At 39.8% G+C, this 16,419-nt stretch overlaps 1 protein-coding gene across 2 annotated transcripts in view; it reads left to right on the top strand.

Moving 5' to 3' along the window:
• CPNE8 (copine 8) overlaps positions 1-16,419 on the top strand; it is a 349,055-nt gene that overhangs the window by 256,162 nt on the left and 76,474 nt on the right. For both annotated transcript variants that reach the window (XM_077471338.1, XM_077471339.1), the window contains 2 exons: positions 5,559-5,663; positions 12,252-12,293. In XM_077471338.1, coding sequence (XP_077327464.1) covers positions 5,559-5,663; positions 12,252-12,293 — 147 coding nt within the window. The remainder of the gene's footprint in view (positions 1-5,558; positions 5,664-12,251; positions 12,294-16,419) is intronic.

Raw genomic sequence — 16,419 nt, forward strand, 5'->3', positions numbered from 1 at the left:
ATTTTGTAAAACACAGCAGACTGAACAAAAAAAAGAGGGCTCAAGAGGACCTGTTGTACTAACAACCCAATATTAGTACAGCAATCTCCCCCGCTGAGCTATTGTGTTCTGACAGGGAGAAGCCCCCCCCCCACCAAAACACACCGGTCAGCGCTCTCAGCCAATAGCTGACAGATCAGCAGATCTTTTTTGGTCATGCCCTTTCCTGCTGCCATAAACATAGGCTGAAGGTTAGATGGCTGCTTTTGAACTGACCGATGCCATTCGATATTCGGCCCGTGTGTATGGCCCTTTATAGTGCGGAGGTTTTACAGGCTGCCATGAGGGAGAAAGGAGAGAGAATCAAGGAGATAAGCAACTATCCTTGTAAGTTTAACCCTTTTGTGTCTCCCTATCAGCAGGATTTGTCCTGTCACCTGCTTTTCCTTTCTCTTTTCCTAATCTTTGCTCCATCTGCACAAACTGTGTCATTCCTGTTGTTTTCTTCCTCCTTCAGCAACAGTAAATCTTAAAGCTGTGCTGAGAGTAGAGAGCAACTGAGCATGTGCACAGCAGGGTGAGACAGTGCATTACTGGATTTTATATAAAGTTAGAAAAAAACGCGCTATCCACAAACAACAAATAAAAAATAGCTGCCAGCACGGCAGACTTACTGCAACAAACAAAATGGTAAAAAATAATAAAGAAAGTGCAACTCTTAGATTATATATATATGGCAATATCTATATAATCTTTTACCAGTGTAAAAATTATATAATGAAATATAATCAGCTTTAATAGTGATAAAAAAACGTCTCATAAATTAACACCGTTAATTATTCTATGTTTTGGGCAACCCTATATCCAAATAAATAAAATGCACACATGTATACATATATCCACCAAAGTGAATGTGCTAAGAGTCCATAAATGATTTCATTAGACAGTTTTTCTAGCTTGGCAAAGGGTGTGCTGTCTGAAAGGACAGAGATTCTTCCACGTATATTATAGGTCAAAAAGAGAATACAGCCTCATAGTGAAATACCATTTAAAACTTTTATTAACATTAAAAGCATAAATGGGTACTCCCATTTTACAGGCAAATACAAGCATGGAATTAAAATCTGGCAAGGCAGTGGCATCAACAAGCCCTTCCCGACGTGTTTCTCCTAAACAGGCCCAGATGATGCCTGTTTAGGAGAAACACGTCGGGAAGGGCTTGTTGATGCCACTGCCTTGCCAGATTTTAATATACGTGGAATAATCTCTGTCCTCAGTCACCCCATAAGGTGGATTTCATCAATTTTTGGGTCATCTCTCTGTCTACTCTGGTACCCATGAGAAGTTGTAAGTTTGCCAGAATTTCCTTCTTAAAATTTTTACTTTAAGTACACCAGCTATTTTGGCTCCTTCTGTCAGAAAATAGACCATCTGACACAGTGTTTCAAAACACTTAACCCTTAGTTTACCCTAATTATCCCCAATTAACGCCATCACCATCTGCCCTAGCTATTAAAATTCTAACTTTTAGTTTTATTCTTTGTTACATTATAAGAAAGTTTCATTTATAACAAAAAAATATTTGCAATGCTTTCTACAAGAACCATACATTTAGTGTAATTTAAACAGGTCTGAAGAGCTGCAACAATGTTAATAATTGGAACCACACTTTACTAATAAATGAATCACTGAGTTGAAATAAGCATGCATCCTGTAAGGTCTCAAAAGTCTGGCCTCCAGTCCTACTCACTTATTCAGTGTCAGTGACTTACTAGAGAGTGCAGTCAAGGTTCAGGGGAATGCCCCACAGACTAAACCTTTGAAGATTAACACTAAGACCCTTTTAGTTAGTGGAGGATACTTAAATTCCTTGTCAGATTTTTCTTGCTGCTTGTTACCCCATGGGTTAAATTTCCCCTTCCTTTTCTGTTGACAGGGAGTCACAGGGACATGAAGTGAAAGTATAGCTGTCAATAAGGAAAGAAACATTGAATAATTATGTTTTTACTGCTTCAGATACCAGTCCTCCTTCATATTATGTCCTGGTGTCACAAGGTTGGAGTACGTGGAAATTCCCCTGTGGGCATCACATGCAACAATAAAAAGCTAACAGGGATCTCTTTACAACACTATAGAAAATTAAAATTACTAAATGGAATGTAGATGTACATTGCACCTTACAAACATTTTTTTATAGTTGTTGTTTCTGTCGTGGAATTATATAGGTTCTTGTTTTACTCACACACTCACATAAAGTGCTCTTCTTGAAAATGGCCTTAAATACACTCTTTCAGATCCTTTGGAATATGTATTGTAATTACAAAGGCAACATATCAATCAGTTCATGTATTTCCAGGGTATACTGCCTTATTTAAACGGATAGTTTTAACATGACACAGATTTTATACAGAGAGGGGGTTTTTAATATTCACCTTCCATATATTATATATACAATATACATAAAAATAAGGCTGCAGCACTCCAATTCTTTTATTTAGTGAATAATATTCTTATATAGATATACATTAATAATAGATAATATAGAATCACATTCAGTGTTCCATAACCATGCAAGCTTTCAGACATGACATAACCTTCGTCAAATCATGCAATGCCAGCATTTATGAGTAAAAGAGAACCAGATACTCATTTGATCATTAATCAATACATTGAACACACATGCATATATAGAGCTCCCTGCACGGTTGAGTTCCTACTCCCATAGGAAGAGGCCTGTCGATCTTCTGAAAAACAAACAATGTATATACTCACATATAGATTCCTATCCAAAACCATAAATCTCTAGATTATACAAAAAACAGGGATAAACAAACACATTAACGTCTACTAATCATAAATGACCATAAAGAAACATAAAATTAAAATAAAAATACCTATAAAAATGAGTGCAAATCAAAATCTGAATTAAGCCCTCGAGGTTACACTGTATCCGACTGTCCAATCCAATATATTTCCCTCTTGTTCAGTAGTAGTTCATGATCACCTTCTCCTCTATTTATTGAAATGTGGCCAATTATCATAATTTTTAACTGTGACACTAAATGAGAACACTTCTCAAAATGCCATGCAACTGTATCAGTTCATCTCTAATTGAATATGTATTCCTCGCAAATTAATCTTTTACTTTTGGGTCATCTCTCTTGCATAGTAATACCCACACAGGTACTTTAATATATTCACAGCAAAACCTGTCTAACATGTATAATATCCTCTAATTTGAACCCTGAATCCCAAATGTGGATGAGTGTCCCCTTGATCATATGATAACACTGGATGCAATTAAGGCATGGAAAGGAGCCAGTATTGCAAGGTCCCAAGAATGCATCCACAGACCTTACAATTGGCGTGCAATCAAATCAGATCTTACCACATAATTAAAAATTATCTTGCCTCTCCTGTAAGATGTAAATGAAGGATGTGTAAATTCTGCAACTCCTGGATGATTATTTTTCAATATTGTCCGATGTTTTTTAATGATAGAATAGATGTTTTGAGAAACAGGATAAAATTTGGGGTTGGGTTCGTACTATTGCGAATTGGATGCGGTTTCCCTGCATCCAATTCGCATAGCAGAAGCTTGTGACCGGCTCTTTATGGAGCGGGTCACAAGCTCCTGCTATGCGAATTGGATGCAGGGAAAGCCACATCCAATTCGTAAATAGTGTCAACCCAGCTGCAGACCTTTGCTGGAAGAATATTTTACTGCCTGGACCTCTGTGAATTTTAATTCAATACTCCTGTTCTAGGAGATGATAATCCTAGGAAAGACAGAAGATCACTAGATTATTTTTTAACACTCTTTGGGAGTCCTGTGCGTCTTTTGGTCCGTTTTATGTCTGAATCCAGACAAAAATTCAGGCTGAGATTGGACATGAAAAGGTGAATAGAGACGCACTGGACTCCTGGTGTGAGCCTCTGCTTTCTCCAGTGTGAACCCAGCCTTGATCGTATGTTTTGTGCAATAATATTTCACATCACAGCCCACCTCTCCTCTTAGGCTAGTTTACATCTTTGTGGCTGGGGAACATGCGCAAAATTTGCATGTGTTCCCTACCCACAGAGAAATGCTTTAACAGATGCGCAGGAATGGCACTCCCACACATAGGCACCTACGGCACATTTTTATGCACCCCAAACCACATGGTGCTACAGTGCAATTTTTTTTTTTTTAAGGTTGGGACTTCTATCCCTGCTTTACTGGCAGGTATGGCAGCCCAATCAAGTGAATGGGCTGCCCTACCCGTGATGTGTGCGGGCAAATGTGCATACACAGATCTGAACCATGCCTCGTGTCACAATTCCATTCTTACATCTTCAGTCCCAGCTTCACATCCCTCCCTTCACATCGGAACACTGTCCTCTTTACCACCCATTACTGTCCTCTGCCCCATTATTGTCCTCAGACCCAATATTACTGTTCTTAGCCCCCCATTACTGTCCTAATCCCCCCATTACTGTCCTAATCCCCCCCCAGTTACTGTCCGAACAGAGACAGGATGGAGATTGGGAGGCACAACAGGTCTGGGACTACCCTGCATCTTGGTAACCAATCACCTGCTTGTGAACTTTGGCAGCCACCACCCTCCGTCCAGAGCTGTGCTGCCTCCCGCTGTCGCCCTGCTGAGAATGCAGCAGCAGCAGGGATGGTTGCTGGGCTGAACGGCTCCTAAATGACAGAACTAGTGTGGTCTGGATGTGACATTGATCCGCCATTTAATGATGCCTCTCCTAGAGGATAGTTATACTAAATAAAAGTATTCTTAGAGATTCCACCGCTCCAGTACCCATGGAATGGACTTAAGGCTCGTATAGATGAGCTTTGTTGTTCTGTATTTAACTTGTGTTTGAAGCTTGCTTTGATAAATAAAAAAAGTCTGCAGATTTTTCATTTAATTATATAGTGTGAGTGACCGTTCAGAGGCAGCATTTGACCTGTTTTGCATTTCTTTGAAACAGTGTCAGTCTGACGATCCATTCCTACTTCTTCAAATATTTCTCAGCTGCAGGCAACGGCAGATCAAATGCAACCTTTGTGCTTGTAGCTGCACTGGGACTAGCAGGTGAAATGCTACTCAAATTATTTTGAATGGCACAAATTTGACAGATGCAAACAAAACCAGCAGATGTGTTCGGTCATCCCTGATGCCATACAAATGGATAAATTGATGTGTACTATACACATACCTGTAAGCTCATAAAAAGTAACATTAGTTGCATGCAGCTAGCAAACAATCTAATTTATTATTTTTTTTATTATTTATAATTATTATTTTTAGTTCATTTCGGTCCCAGGTTCATATAGGCTTTGGTTCTACCCATAAATTCTCACATAAAACATATCTTGAAAATTACCTAAAATAAACTCCTCCAGATCCTGTGGAATGGGTACAGTATTTTAGATAACTGTAAAGACAACATATCAATCATTTCATGTATTTTCAAGGTATACTGCCATATATAAAAATTGAACAGTTTTAACTAGACACTTTTTTTTTTATACTAAGAGGGCTATTAACATTTGACACTTGACGTTTAATTCCAATGATTATTTTTTTCAGCTTTACAATTTGCCACAAGACAGAGGTAGTGAAGAACACATTAAACCCAGTCTGGCAGGCTTTTAAAATTCCAGTCAGAGCTTTGTGCAATGGGGATTTTGACAGGTAAGACAGTGACACATTCTGATCTTTCACCAATTTGTAACATCCTTAGACTGTATTGTAATATTTTCAGTTTTAGTATTGTGAAGTGCATTTGATTAAAAACAGTATTCAAATCATTTAAGAAATATAAGCAAAGGTTCTGAATGCATGTTTACACTTTTTGAGAAAAAGTAAAAAAAAATTATTGAACATAATACATAAAAAAATACATGGAAAACCATCACATTTTCCCTTTAAAGTTAAACCTGTTTGTGAATTTAATCTACCAAAGTGAGGTAAGTACTGAATATCAGTACCTGCTTTATAAAGAAAAAAAGGTGGTTGCAATACTGAAAATATGCTGACTTTTGGAGTATAGAAAGAGCAGGTACAGTATGTCCCCTTCCCTTCCCACAAGTGACACAGTGCTACACCTTGTCTGTCAGGTTACAATTGTGGGTGTGCATTCACCTTTACAGATACCAACAAGTCAGTAGCCACCAAAAAAAGACCCTCTAGAAGTACTGCAAAGTGCTTCTAGCTTTTAGATGGCTTTAGTGTTACTTATCTAATTAGTAAGCTGCTACATGCTGTGTTTTGATATTGACATATTCCCTTTACATAGCATTGTTTTTTGCAATGGACATATATCAAACAAAGTATGTCGTCTTAATATTTTTAAGATAAACATGTAACTGAAGTCAAGAAATAATCCAAATTTTGTGTGATAATGTTTTTAGCATTTTAATAAAAAATTTTTTATTTTTAAAACATATTTTAAAAACACTTTGCCTCCGTATGATTACATGGGGCACTCATGTTTGCACATTATAGGCTCTGCCATGTTTTGTAAAGATCGGGCTTTGCTGATTTTTTGCAAGTCTGATTTTCCCAACTCATTAAAGATAATGCTGATCAATGATGACCAAGTCATCTGTGGCTGGGGCATGCTCCACCCCGTCTAGGCACATATATACACGTCTCTTGTACAGGCAGTCCCCTGAGGTATAAACATCCGACTTGCATATGACTCCTACTTACAAATGGAGGGAGACAACAGGAAGTGAGAGGAAATCTACCCTTAGGACAGGAAATCCACTCCTGTAAGAGATATCATGGGAAAAAGGCGTCTCCACTGGAGCTTTATCACCAATCCTTGTTTCCAGGACAACCCAAATTTTTCTAAATCCAATTGTCATCAGGACAGAAAAGGATATGAAATCTTCTGAAAAGGAGCACAGACAGCAAAACAAACGTTGCAGGGGTGTTAACCCTTCCCTATGCTATCCAAAACTTTAAAAAATTATTTTTTGGGCTAGAGCTACACTTAAAAAAATTTACCTGTTCCAACTTGCATGCAAATTCAACTTGAGAACAAACCTACAGAACCTATCTTGTTTGTAACCAGGGGACTGTGTGTATACTTGCAGCTTTGGTGCAGGGAATACCCTGATGATGATTGGCATGTACAGATGACCGCTTCCTGGCAGGCTTGCACATATGGGTCTGGCTGCTAGTTTGAACACACCCAAGTTCATCCTTACTGCCGATATCTTACCTAAGGCTGGCTATTCATTCTGCTATATGTCCTTTTTGAGAATGCTAGTTTCCAGGGGGTCATGCTGATGCAGTCTGGGTCTTTGAACCAGAACAAGTATACAGATAAGAAATTCTGACTAATTACTGACATTCATTTACAGCATGCCTGTTCCAGATCTTTTAAGCTGGCCATACATTGTTTGTATTTCAGCAGGCTACAGATGAACCTTGATTAAAATATGCTTAGTAGGTGGCCATGTTAACCCTCTTCTGTCCAAAATTCTTCAATTAAAAAATCAAAGAAACCAGGTTGAAAATTGTTGGCCAAACAGTGGCTGCATCCAGTGAAATACAGTGGCTGTTTTGAGGACAGTAGTTGTAGTGGGAGATTCATCCATCCATCCACCCTTAACAGGGTGGGTGGGGGAATCTGTTAGATTTATTTTTCTTTTAGCATGTAATAATGTATGGCCAGCGTAACTCCAAAGTACAAAGTCAGACACAACAAAGCAACAGTACCCATTCAAGAATTCTAAATTAGCAGGTGACGACATGTACAATATCTTTGTCGATTTGACAATTCCCAACAGCACTGGGTTGTAAATGTGCCAGTCCATACGTGTTTTGTTTGTCTGGTTTTAAAGTAAAAGGGTTTTCAGGATTTAAAAAACGGCTCTGTTTATTTGATAAACTTTTTATTGTTCCCTTTCTCATATTACAGTTCTCTAGCAATTTCTAGGTAGCAGCTGTGAGAATTTGGTAACTTTACCTCCTTTCACTTTACCTTCCTTCATCCCTCCTTTTCAAAATGACTTGAATTATTGATTTTTATTTTTTTTTAAATGGTTGACATCAGGCAAAAATTGCACATATGCAATTTTTGAAGGTAAAGTAGATTTTTACAGTTTTCACAGCTGATATCTAGGGATTGCTACAGAGCTTTGACACGAGAGGGGAAACAATAAAAGACTTACAGTGGCCTTTATGCAGTTAATGTTAGATGGTCTAGCAAGAAAGATGGCATGGTTTCCTTTAAAAGTAGATCATTCTGTGGATATATATATATATATATATATATATATGTGTGTGTGTGAATAATGAAGTGAACCTGTTGTTCAGACATCTATTCATCTGCAGTAGCTTATATATTTTTATTTTCCTGCATATTACTAGATGCATGAAGTTGGCTCAGGTTCATGTAAAGAGATGTGCAGTGTTTGTATATATTTTTTGATTTATTGTTTTACAGGACTAAATAACATATTTTAATTGTACAGTACAGAACACAGGGCTTGTAGCCATGGACCATGGGTTATATGCAGGCTACCTTCCTAGTGTATGCTTACATAACCTCCTTCCACAAGACTCCAGTTTTTCTTTCTTTTTTTTTTTTTTAGAAAAGCTTTTTTCTTTTAAACCATTTCTTTTTTTCTTCAGACATTTCTATCAAGATTTGGCTACCATTGCACTGGGTGTTCAAGTAGTTACTGGATCTGTTACCCTTGGTGTTCACCTTTGGGTCTGTATACTCCACTGTGTGCAGCTGGTCTGTAATGGCCTGGATCCTGCGTTAGGTGATCACCTTGGCATGTTGTTATAATGAGTGTAGTTTGCTGCTGGGTGCCATAAAGGTTCAAGGCTGTGGTCCATTCTTATGGTTCCTAGACCCTGAAGACCCCTTTAGGAGTATGTTCACCCTGATGGCCAAAGCCTGGAGCCTTATTGGAGTGGGCAGGACAAGGTAAAACAGGTTTTTTTTCATTCTTGGCTATACACAAACTGCAGCGCTTAGTATACAAGCCCATGCATTGGTACAGAAGTAGGAAGTCATTCACTTTGTGCTACTCCTCATTATGCTTGTCTCTAATGCCTTCAGCTATTAGTTTTTCATTTAATGTGAAGTTGGGTGGTAAAACATGCACACCACATTTACTGCACTGCCTGCCGCCTTCAAAAACACATTCAAGAAATACTGTCAACCCCTGGGTTATATTGGCTCCTGCATTCCAGACACAAAAAACTCCATTCCTTCTGCATCCCTTCTGTGAGTACCTGTCATAAACTAAATGTGACCAGAACTGTGTGACTGCAACATAACCAGACATAAATAGGTGAAAGCAAGTTTATTAAAGTAAATGCATATAACAAACCAAAGTGAACAAACCAAACAGTGGTAATAAACTAACCAGCATATGTAGCAAAAGAGAGTACCAAAATCGTAGTCAAGCCAGGCCAGGGTCATAAACAGGAGATCAGTAGTTGGGGGGCCAGGAGTAAACAGACAGGGAACAAGGTGGAGGGATTAGGCTGCAGGACAAGGATCCAGGGATACAAAAGCAGATACAAACAGGTCCAGGATACAGGATACAGGAATCAGGGTTCAGGTTGCTGGGTATTTATACTATGGCTGCTATCAAAGTCATGTGATGCCCGATTGCAGAATGTAATACCTGCTCCACACTGCCAGGATCCCTCCGCTGGTGGACGCCAGTACTGCAGCCCAAAGATGACATACCGTATATACTTGAGTATAGGCCGACCCGAATATAAGCCGAGGCCCCCAATTTACCACAAAAAAACTGGGAAACTTATTGACTCGTGTTTAAGCCGAGGGTGAGACATGCCTGTCCATCCCTGTGTGTCCGTCCATCCCTGTGTGGCCGTCCATCCCTGTGTGGCCGTCCATCCCTGTGTGTCCGTCCATCCCTGTGTGTCCGTCCATCCCTGTGTGTGCAGCCTTGTGTGTCCAGCCTACCTGTGTCCCGAGCCTGCGTCCCGAGCCTGCGTCCCGCCTGCGTCCCGAGCCTGTGTGCTTCTGCCATGCCAGGATCGCCGCTCTTCTCGTCTGACAGACGGCGTCGGCGCCTCGGCGGCCATTCCACTGTTCAAAAGCCGTGCCTCCGTCTGTGATAGGCGGAACACTCAATTTCCCAGCAGTCTGTGTTCCGCCTATCACGGACATCCTCTCATCCTCGTCCGTAGTATGAGGATGAGCGGATGTCCGTGATAGGCGGACCACTGACTGCTGGGAAATTGAGTGTTCCGCCCTATCACAGACAGGGAGGCGCGGCTTTTGAATAGTAGAATGGCCGCCCGTCTGTCTGCTCGACACGCTGATCGGGCAGGCAGACGGCGATGACTCCAGTATAAGCCGAGGGGGGCACTTTCAGCCTCAAAAAAGAGGCTGAAAATCTCGGCTCATACTCGAGTATATACGGTAATTCCAGCAGGGAAATATTATAATGTAAATAATAATATAATATATAAATATAAAAAAGTGTATAGAAATGTAGCGCTTTGCTTTTGTGATTTTGTGTATTTGAATTAAACGAAAATGTATTTAAATTCATAACTGATGTCTGATGTGTGTAATTATTGCTATATGTGCAAGAGCTCTTGTGCATATCTTTTCCAAGTAACATCAATGCAATAGTGTCATCAATTCACACGTGTGTGTGTGTGTGTGTGTGTGTGTGTGTGTGTGTGTGTGTATATATATATATATATATATATATATATATATATATATATATATATATATATATATATATATATATATATATATTATTATACACAATTTAAAAGTGCAACCACACAAAAAGGCAAACAAAAATACAAAACTCTCTTTCAAATAAAAATGACAGAAAAACATTGGATGAAATTACACCTGCCTTGCAATTGTGTCAAAATCGTTCACACACTGTGAGCTATACAATCCCATATTACTTTGGTGCATACAAGTTCATAAGTCATAGATTTTCCTTCTACTTCAAAGTTGATCCCATTTGACAACCAAGATATCCAAGAAAGGATAACATCCCGGTTGGTGTGTCTTGGGTTTTCCAGCATCAGGCATTTGTATCTCAGATTTCCAGAGCTGCTACCTGGTCCTCTGTTCCTATGTCATCCAAGTTTTACCAGGTGTTGTTCAGGTCTCCAGCTTCGGTCACAAGGTGTCATCTGAGTGTTTTTTGAGTTTTTATACTTTTTTGTGGGGCTGTTGGCAATTCCGTTTACTGTATTTTTGCCCACCCCTCAGTTTATTGCTTGGGGACGTCCCATGGTCGATGACTACACGCAATATGTCTTACACTGTACAATTAGGATAATGGGGATTTTGATTTACCTGTAAATTCCTTATCTATGAGGACAGGACGAAGGACCGTCTTCTCTGTTTCCTGTGGTCACATTTTATTTCTTGCTAAAAAACTGAAGTTTTGCAGAATGGGCGAGGTTATACAGTATGAGCATGCACTAGGAGCTACCCTAGCAAAATGTTTGCCAATGATCAATCACCTGAAGGTAGTCTGCACGTAATTCATGCAACAGCATGCCAAGGTAAGAGCCTAAAGCAGGATCCTGTGCCCAAAGCAAACATTGCAAGCTGGCCCCACACAATAAAGTCTGGGTACAGACCCCAAGGTGAGCAGTGAGAGTTACTGTACCAATCTGGAAAGTGCTAGATAAGCAATAAGCAGTCAGAACTTGATAGAAATGTCTGAAGAAAAAAGAAATGAATGAAAAGAAAAAAAAATTCTCCTAAAGAGGAGAGGTCCATCACCTAGGGCACGATCAATAAGATTGAAGTCTTTGAAGTGTGTGGGGTTGTATCAGCATGCTCTAGGGACAGCCCTGGCAAAGTTTTTGCCAGTGTCCATTTGCCTATAGATAGTATGCATATAACTCATGTTTTAGGACTATAATCCCTGTGTCCTGTACTGTACTCCAATATAAGGAATTCACGGTAAGTCAGAATTAAATGTAAGAGGCAGTTCAATGGTAGCTTGTTTGGTTATATCCATTGCTTTTTTTTTTATATTAGCTGCGTTTTGATAAAACTAGAAACTAGAACTAGAAAACCTTCCTTGTAAATTAGCTTTATTCTGAATGATTTATTGTCTTAACGATAGTATAAAATATATTTGTATTAGTAAATTCATTCTATAAATTGCTTGTATGTTCACTATCTCTTCTTAAGATCACATTGTGATCATAACACTCATCATCATTGTCTAAATACTGTATTCATTTCACGTTGCGTAATGCATTTTCATTTATTTTTGTTGACAGAACAATTAAAATAGAAGTCTATGACTGGGATAGAGATGGAAGGTATAGTAGCAGATGACTGTTTATCAATACCAGACATATATTCCAATGCTCAACTAAAGCTATTTCATGCTGTAATCTGGCTTCCTTCTGTGCCAGTTCTGTAACAAAAAACCTGGGAATTTAGTCATATAATCTGTGTTGAAGAGGTGATCACCAAATCTGAACTTCATCAGAGTTTCCATCTTTTATTCATCACAATAGGACTGTTGATATAGCTATAAGTTAACATTTGCACTAATTGGTATAATGTGCATTCAGATAAAATATTTAAAGCTAATCTCCAGCTTTTAGTGATGTTTAAATAGTTAATTTGCATCAAGAAGGTCAAAACTATATTTTTTTCTTTACTAAGAGATGCTGTGGCTGTGTGAGCTATATGAACTGTATGTAGCCTCAGCTACATGCAGTATACAGTGCTGTTGTTCTAACACTGGAATTGGAACTTACCTTCCAACTCCCAGAACAAAATTGAGTCTGACTGAGCAGGGAGCTTCGAATTCGAGAAATGAATACACAGCTTCTTCTGATTGGCTGAGTTGAAGAGGCGGTCTGAATACATCACAAATGCCAACTCAGCCAGTCAGAGGAAGCTTTGTAATAGATGAACATATTTGCCTGGTTTCCTAATTTCCTCAGTGAAATGTTATGTTTGAAAAGTTTTACTTTAGTTTTTTTTAGCCCATAGTTGTTTCTGACTTTTTCAGCTCATCCCCAATATAAAGAACCTCTCTAATGTTAGCCTATTTCAGACATGCATATTGAAGCTAAATATTTAAAGTAAAAATATAGTGTTTTACTACTAAACTTCAGTTTATTTGTTCATATAAGCATTTAATGGGGTCCTTTGTCTCAGTAGACAATATTGGGTAGGGCTAACATTTATTATTTTGAAATATTGGCAAATATGCCGATTTTGTTAAATACCGTACTTGATTTTAAACTGCCCAGTCATTAATTTACAACATGTTTTATACTGTTTTACACACCTAATAATTTACTATAATACTGTATATTTTAACGTCCTTTCTGTGCTGCAAAATATCAATCTATCAACAGGAACTGAAAGTTATATTAAAAAAAAACACAGTTAAACACTTGTTTACAAGTTTACAAGTTTGCATCAGCATTTTTTATAGATTGCAGAATTATCTTAGTGAAACCTATCAATCTAGGTCGGAAACATAAAAAAATATGTACAGAAAAAATGAACAGCTGTTGGCTCTGCAGAGTTTGCATATTTGGGTAAATTGCTGATCAGAAGGCAGTACCTATGAAACAAAAATGCTTTTACCTGCAGTACCTTGTAGACATTATCAAGTATCTGAAAGTGCTAACCAAGGCATTGGCATTCGTCTTTTGTATTGGTGGAATGAATACAAATTACACAAGGTTTAGAGCAGAGTTGTTCTGATGTGGCCCGCCATGTCCTGCTCTGAGATGGTGGGTCGACAAGCCCAGATTGCAGGTTCCCGACCTACCATCTCTGAGCATTAGCATGAAGGACGGAGCCGCCGCTAGAGGAAGCAGAGCCGATGCTTCCTTTATAGCTCCGACTCCTTCACAGGCCGAGTGATTCCAAATGGACTCCGCCTGTGACAGGAAGCATCGGCTCTCTACTGCAGCCGCATATATCTGTCACAATGATGCTCGGAGATGGCGGGTCGGGACACAGAAACATGCAATCTGGAACAGCAGCCATTAAACCAGCCAGCAGTATCAGTACCCACCATCAGTACCAGTACCAGCCAGCAATACCAGTCATCAGTATCAGTATCAGCCATCAAAACCAGTACAAGCCAGCAGTACCTGTCATCAGTATCAGTACCAGCCATGAGAACCAGTACCAGCCAGCAGTACCAGCCATCAGAACCAGTACCAGCCATCAGAACCAGTCATCAGTACCCGCCATCTGTAACAGTCATCAGTACCAGTAGCCACCAGCTGTACCAGCACCAGCCAGCAGTACCAGTACCAGTAATCAGTACCAGTAACAGTACTAGTCAGCAGTACGTACCAGTAGCAGTACTAGTCAGCAGTACAAACCAGTAGTACCAGTATCTGCCAGCAGTACCAGTACCCACCACCAGTACCAGTCAGCAGTACCAGTACCAGCCAGCAGTACCCACAAGCAGTACCAGCCAGCAGTTCCAGTACCCACCAGCTGTACCAGTACCAGCCAGCAGTATCCACCAGCAGTACTAGTACCAGTCAGTAGTAAAAGTATCCACCAGCAGTACCAGTATCCACCAGCAGTACCGGTGGCAGTACCAGCACATGTCAGCAGTACACACCGGCAGTACCAGCCAGCAGTACCAGCACTAGAGGGCAGCCAGCAGCCAGCTGCAGGAATCCTGAGGAAGAAGTGAAGCTTGAGGTCAGTTGAGGTGCAGGTAAACCGCTGTACATCAGTGTGAAAGCAGCCCAGGCCCCTTTCACACGATCGGTCCGATTGGGTGCGCCTGTCTGTTTTTCAGGTGGACTAAAACGGACTCTCTATTAACCTCTATAGAGCGGCTGATGTAAATGGACTTGTGTCCATTTACACCCGCCTACCTGCAATCCGATCTGCTTGAAAAAAAAGAGGATCTGTTCCCTTCTGTCTGGGTGGACCGGAGGGCCCTTATGGTAGAGCGGGCTGCGTCCATGTCTGCTCTGTATATGCAGAGTGAACACAGACCTGCCATCGGCCCTTTGCGCTCATTGTGACCTGCGACCAGTTTCCAAGTCGCTAAAGTGGCCTTCGCTCCTCAAAAGGTTGGACATCCCTGGTTTAGAAAGAATTTATGATTTCTTGGCCATTTTTCAGAGAATATGAATGATAACACAAAAACTTTTCTTTCACTTATGGTTAGTGTTTGGCTGAAGCCATTTATTATCAATCAACTGCTTTTACTCTTTTTAAATCATAATGGCAACAGAAACTACCCAAATCACCCTGATCAAAAGTTTACATACCCTGGTGATTTTGGCCTGATAACATGCACACAAGTTGGCACAAAGGGGTTTGAATGGCTATTAAAGGTAACCATCCTCACCTGTGATCTGTTTGCTTGTAATTAATGCCACAATTGCCAGGAAAACTGTTCAGGATGCAAAGAAAAACCTACAAATAACTTCAGGAGAAATACAGGAGGCACTTAAAGAAAGATTGGCTGTATAGTTGAATCACCAGAGGAAAGCCATTACTATGCAAATGCCACAAAGTATCCCACTAACAATACACCAAACGGCACAGAGACCAGCTTCAAATCTTCTGGCACAAAGTAATTTGGAGTGATGAGACCAAAATTGAGCTCTTTGGCCACAACCATAAATGTTACATTTGTCGATGAGTCAACAAGGCCTATGATGAATGGTACGGAGGTGGATTGGGGCTGTTTTGGGGATGTGTGAGCTACAAAGGCACAATAAATTAGGTCAAAATTGTAGGCAAGATAACTGCAGTATGTTATCAAAAAATACTGGAGGAACATTTGCATTCATCAGCCAGGAAGCTGCGCATGGGACGTACTTGGACATTCCAACATGACAATGAGCCAAAACGCACAAGGCCAAGTCGAACTGTCATTGGCTACAGCCGAATAAAGTGAAGGTTCTGGAGTGGCCATCTCAGTCTCCTGACCTCAATATCATTGAGCCGCTCTGGGGAGAACTCAAATGTGCAGTTCATGGAAGACAGCCCAAGAATTTACAGGAACTGGAGGCTTTTTGTCAAGAGGAATGGGCAGCTTTAACATCTGAGAAGATAAAGAGCCTCATCCACAAATACCACAAAAGACTTCAAGCTGTCAGTGATGTTAAAGGGGGCAATACACGGTATTAAGAACTGGGGTATGTAAACTTTTAATCAAGGTCATTTGGGTAGTTTCTGTTGCCATTATGATTTAAAAAGATTAAACACAGTTGATTCATAATAAATGGCTTCAGCTAAACACTAACCATGAGTGAAAGAAAAGTTTTTGTGTTATCGTTCATATTCTCTGACAAATGGCCAAGAAATCATAAATTCTACCAGGGTATGTAAACTTATGAGCAAAACTGTACACCTATGCTTTTCTAACCTCAGGTTGTTAAGGTTTTATATAGTCATCTACCAGCACTTAAGGTTGCAGAACACACACAGCTA

Source organism: Lithobates pipiens, unplaced genomic scaffold (genome assembly GCF_037356315.1).
Source record: "Lithobates pipiens isolate NorthernLeopardFrog02 unplaced genomic scaffold, aLitPip1_a1.2 Scaffold_8, whole genome shotgun sequence".
Taxonomy (NCBI): Eukaryota; Metazoa; Chordata; class Amphibia; order Anura; family Ranidae; genus Lithobates; species Lithobates pipiens.